The sequence below is a fragment of the Mixophyes fleayi genome, chromosome 4 (genome assembly GCF_038048845.1).
Source record: "Mixophyes fleayi isolate aMixFle1 chromosome 4, aMixFle1.hap1, whole genome shotgun sequence".
In the NCBI taxonomy this organism is placed as follows: Eukaryota; Metazoa; Chordata; class Amphibia; order Anura; family Limnodynastidae; genus Mixophyes; species Mixophyes fleayi.
Window position 1 is genome coordinate 311264746 of NC_134405.1, and position 17273 is coordinate 311282018.

Below are 17273 nucleotides of genomic sequence, written 5' to 3' on the forward strand. Positions count from 1 at the left end.
TATGTTTTAGTAAAGACTAAATTAGTTTCTAAAATATAAAACAAAAAATACTAAAAGAATTATTAAGAATAATTTTTATATAATTGAAGTTTTTTCTATATACACATATACAGCAAGCAGTGTTGTCAAAGCCCCTCCTTCCCATACATATAAAGAAGGAGGGGCATTGACAATACTCTGTTTAAAGAAAAAGATTTTGTGGTCTGAATAGACATACACAAGAATGCAACCTATCAATTCATAGGAACTAATCCATCATTAATTATTTGGCATGCCTTGTCTTATGTATATCGCTAGTTCTTAGTGAATTAATAGGCGTCACTATCTTGAATACTGGTTCAGCCCACAAAATGTCTCTCTCTTCTGTGTGTCTGTGACGGATGAACTTTAAGGGGCATATTCAATTACGATTCCGGTCCGCGGGATCGCGCCGCAAATTTAATCCACGGTATCGCAATAACGTGGATTTTCGTTCGCAGCCCATAACGCAGACCGGAATCCTAATTGAATATGCCCCTATGGATAGGAAATGGAGTTGGGTTAACATAAGTTTGTATGGGATCATTGCTATTTGGGGTTCAATTCTAAATCACACTAACCTTTGGTGACTCAGCTGGATCAGAGAAACACCCTTGATTCGTCCCCCACATCTGCTGCGTCAGATGTGAGTAACAGAGATCAGCACAGAGAGCCACCTGCGTTGCCATATCTACCACATATACAGGTGGCCAATGTCGTGATGAAGCCAGGAGATCCACGTGGTCCCGAGGGCTCTCTCCACGGACAATGTACTTGGATCCACAAACCACCTAAACAAACAAGACAAGATAACCATGGATTTATAAAGTACACAGACACCATCTTGTTTAACATTAGAGCACCAAAACGGTGATTTAGATTTTAGTTATAGATTCCCATATTTATGAAGCATCCATCTCCAATATAATACAGGGGGCTTCTGGTAATATCAAAAAGTGATCACAAGATGGTTCTACCAATCTAGATTCACGCAGTAATTGAGGAACCTCTCCGCCATCTCGCCTGACCTTCACTCTACTTACCGAGACCGTGCAAGCTGTATGTGGGGCTCCCCCAAGTATCGCCAATTCTCATGCAGATACTTGTGGAGCCTCATTGCCAAACCAGCAAGGGTTCACTGAGGTATGGCGGCTCTGAGTGGGAAAATGTCAGAAGAGAAAAAGCAAAGGGGCTCACCCAACAGTTTCTCAATCAATATTTAAAGTTAAAAGACAAACTCCCCCCCCCTTCTATAATTTGTGGGGATGGGTGCCTGGTAATATAAAAACAAGCATCGCAAATAAAAACAGGAAAAAAAAAGAAAATAAGAATAGGGGAGATGGGTGGACTATACAAGCAATGTTTTGGCAGAAATATAAAAGAGATGACCACAAAATTAATACCATATTCCTCCATAATATAATAAGAGCCTTCTTGTTAAGCGTTACTTGTCTCTCCCCACCCCTCCAATGCTTTGTTTTCCTTTATTAATGAAAACCCCAAAAATACAGCAGTCTATACTATTGGCTTTCAATTTAAGGTGATCTCTAATTGTCTCATTGTATCTTTAGATTTTCTTTATTTTTGTTTAATTTGGTGGCACATCACGGCTGGCCCATTGGACTATATGTGATCTTTTCGATTTTAGAAAACCACTCACTATTAATTGTTTTATTGCTTGTACACGTTTTATTACATACATTTGTATTTTATTCATGACCTATGTTTAAATTCTTCAGATATAAAATAAAACAACAAAAAAAAGGAATAGGGGAGATGCAATAGAAGAAACATTGCGAGATGGATATATTTGTAAAAATAACTCCTATGTGTTTCAAACTTTTTTGTAAAAAAATGAAAAATAGATGAATAAAGTAGGTGTCTATGATTTTACATCATACCTGATGGGGGCAGACTTTGTAGAGTTTCCCTCCAGTTAATTGAGCTGGGGGCTGCTTAATTTGAGTGCCATTCTGCACAAACTCTGAAAGAGCCAGGATGGAGTAACACATGTTGTCCTATAAATAGATAAATATAATCAGTGGAATACAGTTAAAATTAGCAAGGGGAGACATAGCCTACACTAGGGTCCATTAAAGAAAGTTACTGCATGGACCCTACTCACAAAATTATTATAAGACCCCCCCCCCATCTCCGACTGATTGTCCATTGTGCGCAGTGCAGTGACAGACACCTATTTTGCTTTTCATAAGTAACGCTGTGCAGGCACATGGCGCAACCATTTGTGGGATTGCGGATCCAGATGAAAATGCATACGGCAAGAAAAGAAAAAATTAAGTGTTGACTGTCACTTTTGTGCTAACACCTTAATTAGTAACAAGTTTTAATTTGTTGTCCTACAAAATTGCACATTCGTGACTCATTTACTTATCAAATAAGTAAGGAGAGAGAGGGAACATCTAGCCTGTTTTCATTTCACATTTCTACATTTTAATGTTTTTATTACACTGGTATTTACGTGCATATAAATGCGCTTTAACTTATAAAGTGGATGGTGCAAAAAGTGTCCCATTGAAAGGAATGGCCAATGCACAAATGTCCGGCACATCTGATGGCAAACTGATGAGGCATTTGCTAAAGCAGAAGCAACCTCTACAAGACTAATCTCCACTCCTTCAAGCTCATTTAAGCATCTCATTCTGTAAATCGAAATCTTCTCTGTTCATTTACTAGACTCAATGCTGCCACTGGCCCGCTCTTAACAACGAATACAACGATTGGACCAGCCTTTTCAATCAGAAAGACATATTTATGTTCCCAGCAACTGCTGCATCTTGACGGTATACCCATGAAATTCAGCATAATAGCACAAAATAGGCAAAGTTACAAAAGGGTAACTGCTATGGCACAAGAACATTTTTAAAGGTTACATAAATGAACACAGATAGTAGCGTAGAGTAAGGCTGGAAGATTGCTTGGTGTGGGAAGGGATCACAGACAGCTTAAAATTATATATATATATATATATATATACACACATTCCAATTTAAACTATATTTACTAAACCATAACACTGGTATAGGCAGCCAATGCTGTAGAGCTGCAGTGTGTGTATAATCGGATTTGTAGTTTAACAACAAGAGAATAGGACACACTTGGCTATGTAAATATGCTATCATTTGCACAAAGACAGGAAACACATGTGACAGGTGATGGAATTTACCTTTGTGTCTGTGACGTCCCATGGAATCCCACAAAGTGTCAGCATCCTCTGTAGCTCTTCATTACTGAGCTTATTTAAATCATCCACTTTCAAGGTGCCACTGTGAAGAAGTCTTGTGAGAGCACTGCCATTACCTGCAGCCCAACATAAGAATAGTCACATAAATAACAATATGATTATTGATCTCATACACCTTTCTGTTAACCAGCCTTCAATTAGCCACTGGCCTATTCATTTATACCCTTAAACTTACTGCGAGTACCAAGAACAGCTTATTTTATTTTAATTTATTTAAGACTTATGGAATCCCAATAAATGAGACTACAGCAGTTACAAAAGAAAAGGAAGGTTAGAAAGGACATTATATTTCTACTTTTAGATTAAACATCTTCTGTATAAGCAACCCAAATATCTAGATTGTTTCACTTACCATTTAATCACTTTCTCTGAATCCTAGAGGGGACACAGACATAGCTAATAGGGACATTCCAAAGCCCTAGAGATGGAGAGGGAAAGGCAAAACCTAATCAACCTCCTACAAGAATGCAGAAGTAAGAGTCCTATAAAACTAGGTAAGGAAGAAAGAAGATGACTATGGTCATCTGAGAGCCCTGGCTCTGAAACCACCAGGCTTATAAAGAACCAATCTTTTTTTAAGAGAGGACAGGGGGATGGAACGGAGCAGGCTTGCCAAATAGCCATCTGTACCTAGGATGGGACTGAGTGATTGGAAGAAATTCCAGCCTTCCCTGGACCCAAATAAACCAAGAACAACTCAGAATCGTGATAAAGAAATACCTTTGGTTTCAACACAAAGCCCAAATGAAGTTTAGACTGAGGGTATAACATGTCGACAATGAACATGTGGACATTTAGAATGTTGACACCATAAAGCCGACAGTCAGAATGTCGACATGCTCATTAGGTCGACAGACTTAAAATTACAAGTTGTAAAGTCGACAGGCACAATGTCGACATAAAGCGTTACATGTCAACCGGCAATACCGCCTCCGGTATTCTGACTACATCTCTGCTGAGGGGTTAGAAAAGCGAGAATAAACTTGGCAAAAATGAGGGTAAACTTCCAGTCCATAAGGCACAATGTAAGAGTTTCCCTATAAGCGCGTTGACTCATGTGGGCAGAGATAAACTCCATTAGTTATATCTGTGTCTCCCAGAATTCTGTAGAAGAAATAGTGTAAGAAATACGGTTTAGTTTTTTTACATATACACCCCACTCAGAAGTTCAGAGGTGCCAGTCTTATCTACAAACTAGCCACAAGCCACCCATGAGGATAGGAGGGAAAGAAATATCAGCTCACCTATGACTTTCTGTATTTCCAGGTTCTTGTAGCTCTCACTGTTTACTACCACAGGCCCACGCATGAGTGGTGGGAAGAATGGGGATACGATGGACGCATCAAACTTAGTGATGGGAATGCTGGAGGGGAAGGCAGCTTGTTCCAACACTTCTGTTTCCAGGGTGGACCAGAAATCTTCCACGCTCACCTCATTGGTTGTCAAACTCTCTGGCCATGTAAACTGGTGACAGAGGAAAACAAAGTCTCAACAAAAGATGATCCTGAGATTTAGAGTTGTTTCTAAAGCTTATCAAACACAGTGGGCCTGATTCATCAAGGAACGCAAAGTAAACGCAATGGCTTTTTTTAAAATGAAACGGAACCTGCACGCACGTGCACCCGTAGCCAAGTACAAGTGGATCTCAAGAAACGTTTCCATATGAATATAAGTACGCTCTGGCTATACTTGCTGTAGGCAGACAGACAAAACATACTGCGGGATATGCACAATGCATATGTGCAATATAAAGTCCTATCAGAACGAATGGGGGGAACAAATTAAATACTTTAAATATTTATTACAGGAAATACACACAGTATATTAGGATGTTCTTAATGCCTACTGAAAATAAAATGCTTTTTTACAGTTGCAACCACATGTTCTGGCATGCACATGCCTCCGTCGTAACTATCAATTGTACACTTGCCCTGTAGCTGGTGCAAGTGATACAGCTAAAAGACACGTTCCTCAGAGATACCCAGAACTGGAATCCGGAGAACGTGCATGCGCACGACCTTGGCACACCCTTACTGCATATGTGGTACACCCTTACTGTACACTGCCTACGTGCATACACCCCTTCCCTCGCCCGTTCCGCCCTTCAAATTGTAATCTGTCGAAAGTGTCTGAACTCGCATGTGCTTGCGTTCACTGGCGTAAAGTCCATTTGTGAGCATGCGCTGAGGAATTTCCTTATGCGCCAGCAGGATCAGTGTACCTTGGTAGAGCCGTAGAACATCGGACCTCATCACTCTCACTCCAACACAATCAGTAAAGACTAACTAATATATATGTTACAGGCAAAGTGTAAAATTCTGACATTTTCTTTAAGGCATTCTAAGGAAATCAAGCCCAATACATGAAAATTTGTATTCTCTGTATGACCCCTGGAATGCTCAAAGCAAAGGCGGCGTCCTCAAAAGCGTAACTGCCCATCATCTTCAAATACAGCCTCATTTTCTAAGTTATAAAGAGATTTCAGAGCATTTCTGGATTAGGAACAGTTTTTTATTTATACTGGGGTTTCAGCATGGTGTGTAGGAGGTATAAGGAAGGGTTGTTTAGTATTTCCAAAGCCTACATGAAACATTTTCTCTAACTGTAAAAATTAAAAGGTTTACTGGTCCAGTGCTATATTTAAAAATAATCATATTACCAATAAAATCTGCTTCTGATCAATCCACTGTAGTTGTATTTTAGTCCACATCTATTTTGTGTGATGCAATAGGCATAGGGTACAGGATCTTAGCCACCGTCAAGATGAGGCACTCCACAGTCATCAACAAGGCTTCACAGTTTCAAATGTATTTTATTATTATTATTTTATTTTATTATAGAATATGACATTTTTCAGAGAGAGGTTGAGGATGAGGGAACATAAATGTAGTAGGAAAGAGGAGGAAGAGAATGCATCCTATGATTTTTTTGGAGCCACATTATAACTGGCAAAATGTATAATCTAATCAGGCATAGGAGCAGGGATTTAAAGTCATTTCTATATGATTCAGATGACTGCATGGTGAGGTTTCTGTTTATAATCTCGTTATGTCAGGGCTTAGGTCTGGCAAGAGAGGACCATATTGGGGATTAGAGTAGTCCCAGAATAGGGGTTGCGTGGTGGGATAGAAATGGGAAATGATAGCAGAATGGAAAACGAGGGGGAGTTGTTTGAGTCACTATTGGATGAGAGTCAATTTGCCATTTTATCATTTTCTTTAAAAACACTGGTCTTAAACAAGCACTAGACTTGAGGAGCATGCTATTGTGAAGTGGGAACAAAAAATGTACCTGTCAGTTCTCTTGCTTGATATCAAGATAGGCCAAATTATATTTTTTTCCTTTGTTATTTTATCTTATGGTTATTTATTTCTGTCCTCTTTATTTCACTTTTCCCTTATGATCATTTTATTTGACTCTCATGGGGTAATCATCTACAGCTAGCAAAACCCGGTGAGGGTACAAACCAATATGAAGCCATTGATCTACTCAGCCACAGATTTCTTTCCCCTCATGAAGTCCAGCTCTTCACACCTGTAGGGTGGATAGGGCCCCCATTATAATCCACCCACTGCCGGGCACCTAGGCAGGCTAGGGTCTATGTCCCGTCCTAACCCTACGACGCTCACGGCCACGCAGATACAATGCCCGACAGGCACATCCTGACCAGCCAGCCCCCATACACATCACACCTTACATACACTGGAAAATACACTTTACATTTTATACTCCTTACATCAGGACAATAAATACAAGCACAAAATTGAAACCAACTCCAGTCAGACTCCTGTAATAAGGCATTGTACCTCAATCTTGGTCAGGGTCAAGGTGCATTCCACATTCCTTTGAGCAATCTCCACTTTAGGTGCCACCCCGCACACACCACAGATCATATCATTGTAATCCCGGATAGTAAGGCACTCAAAAGCCCAGTAACCAGAACTCAGCAACTCTTGGACCATCAGTAACTCCTCTGTACTCAGCATGTTCTCTGGTAAAAGGAAGAGACACAGCGTAACAGGACACCATGATGAATATTGTTTAACATATTTAAACATAGGGTATAGGTCTGTATACACAGTATTTTATGTTTTGTTTTTTGTCAAATTGCAAAAATAAAGCAAAATTTCTACTACTACTTTTATTTTTTTTAATAAAATGTCCTTACACGGGTGGACCTGGAGTTATCCTAGTAGGTTATCATGCCACCCCACACAAGTCACTGAACTGCACTGAATATATTACGCCTAAAAACAGCAGTTTTATTTCACCATCTTATTGAACATGGAAGATTGCAGGTATATACATGAAAATAGGTGGTATTTTCCTTACATTAAAGATAAATAACTATATTTCTTTCTTCTTTTTTGTTTGTTATTTCCAGTACTGTAATAACATCAGCGTCAATCTTTAGTTATGTGACCTTACCTATCTGTCCCTGCACCGACTCGACGATATTCCTGATGGAAACATTGGGGTCTTCTGCCATCTTAATCTGGTTCCGAATAGAGAAAAGAAGATCTATGCTGACAAGTAGTTTGTTCCCCACATTAAAGAGCCCTAAGGAGCAGAAAAAAACCCAAAACATTAAGGTCATATCCTGAGATCATACTTCTATTTACGTCGTCCGACCAAGATAAAAGAGCAATAGAAACCTAATCCAGTTTATTCTGGTAATTTGGGTGTCTCTATAGTGTGACTGTAAGCATTGCTAAAGTAAAAAATTAAAGTTGGATAAAAAGAGGATTTTTACTCACCGTAAAATCAATTTGTCTTACTACACTGGGGGACACTGCGTTACCTTGGGGTATAGTAGGTGGGACTGGAGTTAGGCACTTATAAACGTGTTTGTTCCCCTGACTCCTCCCCCACTATGCCCCTCCTCTGTAGCGGACTTCAGTTTTGTATAACCAAGCCAGGAAGAGAGGAGAAGTAATTTAGAAAGCAACAACAAAGACAGCACTTCTTTCAGAGCAAGGGAGGGCGCGCAGTGTCCCCCAGTATAGTAAGAGAAATTGATTTTACGGTGAGTAAAAATCCTCTTTTCTCTGTCCTACCACTGGGGGACACTGCGTTACCTTGGGGAGCTACCAAAGCTGTGTCCAAGGGCGGGAATGCTCTGGAATGGCTGTGCGCAATGTTTTGTGTTCAAAACCCTGCATTTGTGAATGCAAAGGCATGCAACAAAGAAACAATATGCAGCAGAAACAGACGCTGCCACTCTATACAACTGCGCCATTGAATGACGCTTTTGTGGCGTACAAAAAGCTGCAACCCTCCTGGAAAGTGCACTGTAAAAGTCACTGAACCCTGCAGAGGGGTACAGACAGAATGTTGGTCATGATGCAGTGGCAAGAGACCACCTAGACCCTGTCCCCCCTACGCTCTTTAGCGTTAGAGAGGCTAAATGGGCATTAAATTCCTAACAGGAACTGTGCGAACAAGAGCACCAACTATCTCCCGTCGGAGAAACGTTACACAAAAAGAAGAGGCACAAGATTGATGAACTACAATCTCTGTGTCAGTGGAATGCAGGCACTGATTGTCATAACCAATTATGTCTCGAACCGCCACTAAGTTCCTGATAAAGGAAATGAGGAAGAGCTATACACACTCTCGCCCCAGATCCCCTACGAGATGTGACATCCAAGAGAACAGCCTGCATTGAGCAAACAACTCAATCCACTCAATGAGATAAACAAGGGAGCACTCATTTCATGAGCAAACAGCTTAACTAACTCAGCGATATCTGAGGGAGCACTCATATAGAGAGCTAACAACGTAAGCCCGACATATATACCAGGAAGCACTCAAACCATGAGCTAACAGCTTAACTAATTCAGAGTCACCGGAGGCCAAAGCAAGCCTCCTGATGACGAGAACTAGACTCCCTGGAAATCTACAACCAACCAAAGGTGGGCTGAGCATAAAGAAACCACTTAAGCAAAACAACCTTCCGCTGAGCTAGACAGAGAGCCACGGAAGCTGCACGCTGAAAGAAGAAGGGCATAGACCCCATAGAAGCCAGCTGGTAAAGAAAACTCTTTAAAAGATTCCTGAGTGGGACGTGTGAAATTTCAGAAATTTACACCAAATATAATTTCTAGCCCAAAGAAAACAGCTGAGGAAGAATCTCTACCGCTGAATTGAAGGTAGCAACCATCTCCCTGCAAGGATTGTCTGGCCGAAAAGGTTAGCCATCCGATGCCACAACGTTAAACCAGATGATGAAAACAAAAAGAGCCGAACTACGAGATGAGGCCGCTCTGAAAACGGGAAAAGAGGGACGACAACACAAGTCCCCTAAAACAGTAGCACACTGCTTTGCGAGACATACGGCGGACCACCAGACTAGCTGGGATGCGCCACCTCCTAGAAACTCTTGAACTCCCACGAGTAAATAGGAGCTGTGAATCACCTCCTAAGTTATAGGGAGACCCGACTTGGCTATGGACAAATCCACCTGAGGGTCATTAGATTGAGAGCCGATAGAGAAAACAGGTTAACATGTGAAAAGAACCTGGGCTCCCTCTTAGAGAGCCCTATGACCTAACCAGGAGAGCACAAAGGTATTACCCTGAGGTGACCCACTCTACCTGTTAAAGGATTGATTGCTAAGGCATTCGGCCCTCAATAACAATAATAAGTTGGTCTAGCTTGGCCCATAGGATGGCACAAGGAACACCCCTCCGACCATACACAGGTCGACCGCCATCCTGCATTAGGATACGGTAATTGCATAAGTGCTACAAATATGCAACAGCACTGCATTCTGAGACCGAATCTCTACAGGTCTTCTGACCCTCTGTACAAGAAGAACAACTGACTCACTAATAAAAACAATGTGACTAAGCACCAGCCGAAAAGTAAATTAGTGAATTAAGGCAAAGGGGTGCTATGCACGTCCAAAGCCATGAAATCATCCTTCCTTGATAAGAATCTCCCTGTTGAGACATAGGAGAAGTTACGAACAAGGAGAACCAAAGATACCAGTAGATACTTGGTATCCTATTTTGCAAAACAGAAACTCCTGTAACCGAAAGGAAATTCTGCCAGGAGCAATTTGGAACTGTGTAGAAAAGAAATGAGCGTGTTCTTTGGTAGGAAGCTATTGAAAACCCCGAACTAGAAGATAAGGCATAAGCCAACGCTTCTAGCGTGGTAGAACAAGCGAAAAGCTGGGTAGGCTCAAAGTGATCACCTGTGAACCCAATAATGCAGTCCTGCTTCTTGCTGAGAGGCTGCAAGTATAATGTTCTGGCTGAAAAACGTCTAGCTGTAAGCTAAGCATAGGGTGTAATAAACAACTTCGGGGAATGTCCACAAATCTATGGATGTTTACCTGATTTCCACAGCACATAAACTATAACCACCCCTGTAAGGCTAAGCCTGACTCGGAATGTGGCACCCTGACCTCAGATCAACAGAGAGGATCAACGGATGGAACACGTAAACATCAAGGCCTGGTGTCGCTGACATAAAACAAAGAAAGCACACCTACCGCCAGAAGCCTTTGGATACTCATTTGTAATAGCAAATTGAGAGTTCCGCTATTGGAACGAAGTGCTGTAAGCATGTGGCTAACTATAGGTATCATAGCTGAATAGCTGTATGCCTACCAGCTATGATGCTGTTGGCTGAATACAAACCACCCCATTAACCCTTAATGTGAATAAAGGCTAGAGCACTTCTTCTGTCCGAGAGCCGCTAGATAAAACCCGTTACCAGCCCCTGCTCTGTGTAGGAGGACTTCTTTGTCTGCTCCCGCCGGGGACAGCAGAACAAGAGAACAGAGGAGCCACAGGATTGTCACCAACAGGGACCTCTCTTGTATTGACTCAGGAGAGTTATAGGAGGTGAAAACATAGCCAGTCTATTACGGTTTACCTGATCTTTGACAAAAGACAGAAACCGAGTCGAAGATATGAGGAAAAACATTTTTCCCAACTAGGGTGTCACTAAGGCTTAGGTTGAAAATTGAAAACCAAGTATAGACTGTTGTCTTGCAAATGCGAAAACTGTGTACAGTTTAAGCTGGGATTTTCCACATCGTGAGTGTAATCAGCAAGAATATTCCTCTTGATAGTAAAACAAGATGGAAATAGACATCCTCTGGTGAGGAATGAACAACATCCTTATTCTGACTGTGGCAACAGTCCAAGATAAAATCTTCTCCATCTGTGGAAGATGGTGAACAACAGCATCTTTGTCCAGATGGTTTTATACCTGAACAGCGTAATGCCGCTTCTGTTAGCGGACAGATATAAGCTGTGTGGGAGCTTAACCAGCACAGTGTAAACGTGTGTAGAAGCATGAAAAAGGGTATACTTACGTACCATTTCAAACTTAAAAATCACCTTAATGTGTTCGGCCACCAGAAGCGACAGTGATTTAGACCAGACCTGTTTCTGAAAAACAGCTGACACCAAAATGGGAGCACCCTGTTTGTAGACCCTAGCCCTGCAGTCTGTGCCGAGGCAATCGGGCTAAGCTGTGGAAAAGATAATTTAAAAATTACATTTCGCACATATATAATGTCACTCCTATTTCCCAGTTGATCCATTAGAAAACATAAGGAAATGGTAGGCAAAGTATATACATATATATATACTATACTATATATATATATATATATATATATATGTATTATTAGATATAATAAATACTGGCGCTCAAACTCGAAATAAGAGAGTAAATAATAATATAGATCACCAATCTTGGTGTTCACTATTCTTCATAAGAGTAGGCAGCCTCCCTCTTAATTTTCGGATGGTACTCCGATCGAGAAATAAGTATTGTAAATGTAGAAAGAGGGATGATGGCGCCAAATCTAGTAGTGCTAACTGGTACAGATCGTCCAGACAGTCAGTATTACTGTATACAGAAATATAAATACAAAGTGTTCATCATGTCAGGCTGGTATAAACAGTATAAACCAATGTTCATAATTCCTGATCATATGCCGAAACACAGACAGAAGAAAGCAGAAAACAACGTTTCAGATGTATCCGTGACAATCAGTAGCAAGTGATAGGTGGCAACGTACCAAAAAGATATAAATAAACAGCTTATCTGTATCAGAGGTTCTTGGAAATAAGCTCCAGTCAGCTTCAAGAGGTCAGGAACAGATGTGTAGATATCTTATGTAGGTATATGGTAACTGGATCATCAGCCACAGCACAGTCACTGCTCACAAGGAGGGGGCATAGTGCTCCTAAACAAAACAGAAGTGTAAGCTGCCCTCCAGGAACACATCCCAGCCATGTATAGGGTTGTAGAGGTGCTCAGGGTTACATTCTTGGCTCAGTTCATCATGATGTTTCTGGGTAAGTGTCCTGATCCTGTTGCTGTGTAGCCGCTTCCTTTCACTTTCTCGGAGCCCTCCTGACGTGTCTATAGCAGCCCCTCCTCTGCCTCCTTAGACACACAGATATATAGGTATATATATATATATATATATATATATATATATATATATATGGAACTCCCTTTACGAGACTTATGGAAAAAGTCCATCCACAGTCACCATATGGAATATTATAGAGATATGTATTCCCATATTAATGTGCATCTACCCAACAAGCAAAATATGTCACAGGAAGATAGGAAACTACCATATTGTCTAATAGGTAATCCTATAATATATACAGCAGTCATAGGGTCCTAAAATAAAGGTCCTGACTGTGTGGCAAACAGGCTGACAATCGTTTAAAAACAGAATTAAAAACGATACTACATTACCCAGTGATGAGAGGCAGAAGTCTGGAACAGCATGCACTGAAGTGTGTGTGCTCCGGATCCAAGATGGCCACCGTTCACGCCATTAGGGAGAGAGAGAGGGGGAGGTGCACTCCCCTCTCCTAACATGTCCGCCTCTGCTCACCGCCGCTCAGCCTATATATATATATATAATATGGCTGCAGCTGCTGGAAGTGAGAACCGCCGCTCTGCCATGCCCAGGGTGCGTGCGGTCTCACTGACATCGCCTCTACAGAGCGCGATGCTTGTCCTTCTCCCCCGCTGCTCGTTATTTAGGGGCGGAGGAGGGGGGGGGAGGCTGCCGGCAAGTCTGCGGGCGGGGAGGAGAGGCAGAGACACCCTCACTCCCGCCCGCCTGTTTAAACGTGGCTGCGGCCGTCTATAAGGCCGTTAACAAACATATGCGCCCCATATAAAGCTGCCTATAAAGTCATACTTTAAATAAAACATGGCCCCGGCCGTCTATAAGGCCGTTAATAAACATACACGTGCCCCACATGAAGTTGCCTATAAAGGCATACTTTAAATAAAACATGGCCCCGGCCGTCTATAAGGCCGCTAATAAACATAAATGGCCCCTTTGCTCGTTGTTTTCTAGGGGTAGACTGCCGGCAGAGGTGCAAGGGAAGCGTGCTGCTTACCCGCGCTGGAACTCAAGAGTGAAGAAATCCCGGGGACTTTCACTCCTCTGTGTCTTGGCATGGAGTCAAGCGCTGCACCTGAAAAGGAATAAAAATAAAAACAGGAAAACCTACTGCTAAACTAAGTATAGGCAGGAGCCTATACAGAAGTGACCTTTCTCCAGAAGGCACTTACAACAACTGAAGTCAGCTACAGAGGAGGGGCATAGTGGGGGAGGAGTCAGGGGAACAAACAAGTTTATAAGTGCCTAACTCCAGTCCCACCTACTATACCCCAAGGTAACGCAGTGTCCCCCAGTGGTAGGACAGAGAAAAGACGCAGTCCTGGGAAAATAAAGACAAATTATACAACAGTTTAGCTTCCCCCTAAAAATTATGTATATACATTATGTTATTTGGGTTGATTTATTGGAAACCAGGAAGAATAAAAATGTAAATGTGGCTTATACTATTTCAATGTTACTTACATATGAACATACTGCATACTTGCCAACTCTCCCGGAATGAGACTCCCGCATTTTGCGAGAGTCTCCTGGATTTCCGGGAGAGTGTGGCAATCTCCCGGATCTGCCCACTTCACTAGAAAGTGCTCAACTTCCTAGTGAAGTGGGCAGAATTAGGTCCCAAACGCCGCGATTCCCAGTGAATCGCGGCATTGGGCCCCGCCCCCCGCTGTCAAATGACGCGTTTGCGTTCATGGGGGCGGGTCCAAAATGATGCGCATTTTGGAGTCCCGACACCGTCACGTCCACCTCCCCGCAGGCTCCCGGAATCAAAGATTATAAAGTTGGTAAGTATGACATACTGTTACCCTGTGCCTGGCTTTGTTTGCCTATGTATGCATGCATAATCATATCAAAAACAAGGGGATCATTATCCAAAGCGGTGTCGCCCTTTTCTGCTGTTTTGGCTGTGATACTACGTACAAGTCATCCATTGATCATTTTCTCTTTTAAAATAATACAGGAAGTGTGAATGATATATAAAGCTAGTCTTGAACCAGGTTTCAACTTGCTATAAATTAAATTTCACAGTATTATTTTGCAGCGTACTGCAGATATACAAGAAACACATTTTCCTTTTAATTTACACATATTAACCCTACACTGAATTCACTCAAATAACATTTGCACAAAAACATGGGCAAAGCAAGGAACCTCAGTGCTGATTTACAAACATGTTATTTTTTTCTCAGTCGAATTTATTGTGTTGCAAAGAGAAAAGGCAGCTCTATAAAAGGGCCCTTATCCACATAAATAAATACGGACAGCATAACCTCACGCCCTCAATTTACACAGCCTGGGCTTGGTTCAACCTAAAACAGGTAGACAAGAGTTCTGCTAGCATGGACCAGCCACAGGGTAGACAGCCAGGGCTGGTTCTGCCTTATAAAAGTGAAAGCCCTGGGTCGAGTCCCCCAGTCATAGTAAAAAAAACAGCCCCAGGCTGTTTAGTGCAGTGCTGGAGGTTCCTCCCAGGCTGTTTAGTGCAGTGCTGGAGGTTCCTCCCAGGCAGTACAAGCTTCGTACTGAAACCAAGCATGCCCTCCTCCCAGAGAGTATGAGCCTTGCGCTGAAATGTGCTAAGGGCAATCCTGGCCCCTCTGGTCTGTGGATGCCAAGGTAATGAGGCATGTCGAGAGCCCTGGAGGAGCAACTTTACCATTTCAGTGGTAATGGAAATTTAGATGTGGCAGCATGGAGAATACGAGTGAATGCAATTTGTTAGCTTTATAATTAAAGCAGTAGGAGAATTGGTGATATGGCATACCACTGTATACACCCCCACTTCCATCACTGTATATATGGCCTCACCCATGAATAACAACCTTATTTTTTTGCCCATATTATGCACAATATGGCAGTTTTCCAGGACTTAATATGGAATATTTGTCGGTGTGGAAAAAATGCTGCAAAGTAAGAATGCTTACAAAAATAGAAGTGCTAATAATAGGATTTTTATACTTACGTAAAATCCATTTCTCTTAGTCCATTGGGGGACATCGGGGACATTGAGGTATAGAGTAGGGGACAGGGCGAACTGCCACTTTAAAACTTCTGTTAACGAAGGCCTAGCTCCTCGCTCTCTATATCCCACTTTCTGTTAGCCTCAGTCTATGTTTAACCAAGCCCACAGATAGCGGAGATAGAGGGAAAACAGGAACAGAGAAAAAACAACATTCTCTCAAAACCAAGACAACATGTCAAACAGTAGGAGAAACCAGAGCGTTAAGGATGGGCGCCGGGTGTCCCCCAATGGACTAAGAGAAACGGATTTTACGCAAGTATAAAAATCCTATTTTCTCTATCCTCCTTTGGGGGACACCGGGGACATTCCAAAGCCGAATCACGGGAGGGAACGCTCAGAAGGAACGGCACAAAGCACACCTTTCTTCCAAAACTTGCATCCTTGGATGCAAACACATTAAACTTATAAAACCGAGTGAATATGTGCACATAAAACCACGTGGCCGCCCTACATAACTGTTCACATGAGGTACCATTGCATGACGTCTAGGAAGCACTCACAGACCTTGTAGAGTGCGTCCAAAGATTATCTGGAACAGGCTGCCCCGTCCCACTATAAGCCTGACAGATTACAGCTGTAATCCACCGCGCAATAGTCACCTTGGAAGCTGGCCAGCCTCTCTTGTGCGCATCATAGAGAATCAAAAGATCCTCAATCTTGCGCACATCCTGAGTTCTAGGCACATAAATGCGCAAGGCTCAGACCACATCGAGAGAACAAATAGAAATGTTGTCCTCTGAAGACGCAGACGTAGTCAAGGCAGGAATGACAATGTCTTGATTTAAGTGAAATCTAAACACTACTTTAGGGAGGAAGGAAGGCTTGATTCAAACAATTGCCCTGTCCTAATCAAAATCAAGAAGAGGAGACTTGCAAGATAAAGCAGCAAGCTCTGAAACTCTTTTTGCCGTAGAGATGGCCAAAAGAAATTTGAATTCCACCGTATTCAAGAGTTCAAAAGGCTGTAAAGCATTCAACACCAAATTTAAATCCCATGGTGCTACTGGAGGAACAAATGTAGGTTGAACATTGAACACCCCCTGAAAGTGTGCACATCAGGCATGACAGTGCGTTTTCTTTGAAAGAAGACCGAAAGGGCCGAAACCTGACCTTTAAGAGAACTAAGGTGCAAACCCATGTCCAGCCCATCCTGCAAGAACACAAGTAACTTTGATAAACGAAAAGAAGACGTAGGATACGGCTTCTTTTCACACCAGGCAATGTTTGTCCTCCAGACTCAACGATACATTTTTGCGGAACTCCGAGCCCGAAGCATGGTTTGTACCACATATTCAGAAAAACCTTTAGCTCTCAGGACCATGGCTTCAACAGCCAAGCCATTAAAGCCAGACCTTCCCAACCTACAGTCATGGCCAAAAGTTTTGAGAATGACACAAATATTGTTTTTCACAAAGTTTGCTTCTTCAGTATTAGACCTTTTTGTCAATGGATTTTATTGACAATTAAGTAAAGTTTATGCAAAGAGTCAATATTTGCAGTGTTGACCCTTCTTTTTGAAGACCTCCGCCCTGGCATGCTGGCAATCAACTTCTGGGCCACATACT

At 42.0% G+C, this 17273-nt stretch overlaps 1 protein-coding gene across 1 annotated transcript in view; it reads right to left on the reverse strand.

The window, feature by feature from the left end:
• Positions 1-17273, reverse strand: part of HMGXB3 (HMG-box containing 3) — a 51149-nt gene that overhangs the window by 3672 nt on the left and 30204 nt on the right. The window contains exons 14-19 of the mRNA XM_075210039.1: positions 7709-7840; positions 7087-7271; positions 4525-4744; positions 3203-3336; positions 1920-2036; positions 600-809 (exon numbers count right to left, since the gene is read on the reverse strand). Of these exons, the coding sequence (XP_075066140.1) occupies positions 600-809; positions 1920-2036; positions 3203-3336; positions 4525-4744; positions 7087-7271; positions 7709-7840 (998 nt within the window). The remainder of the gene's footprint in view (positions 1-599; positions 810-1919; positions 2037-3202; positions 3337-4524; positions 4745-7086; positions 7272-7708; positions 7841-17273) is intronic.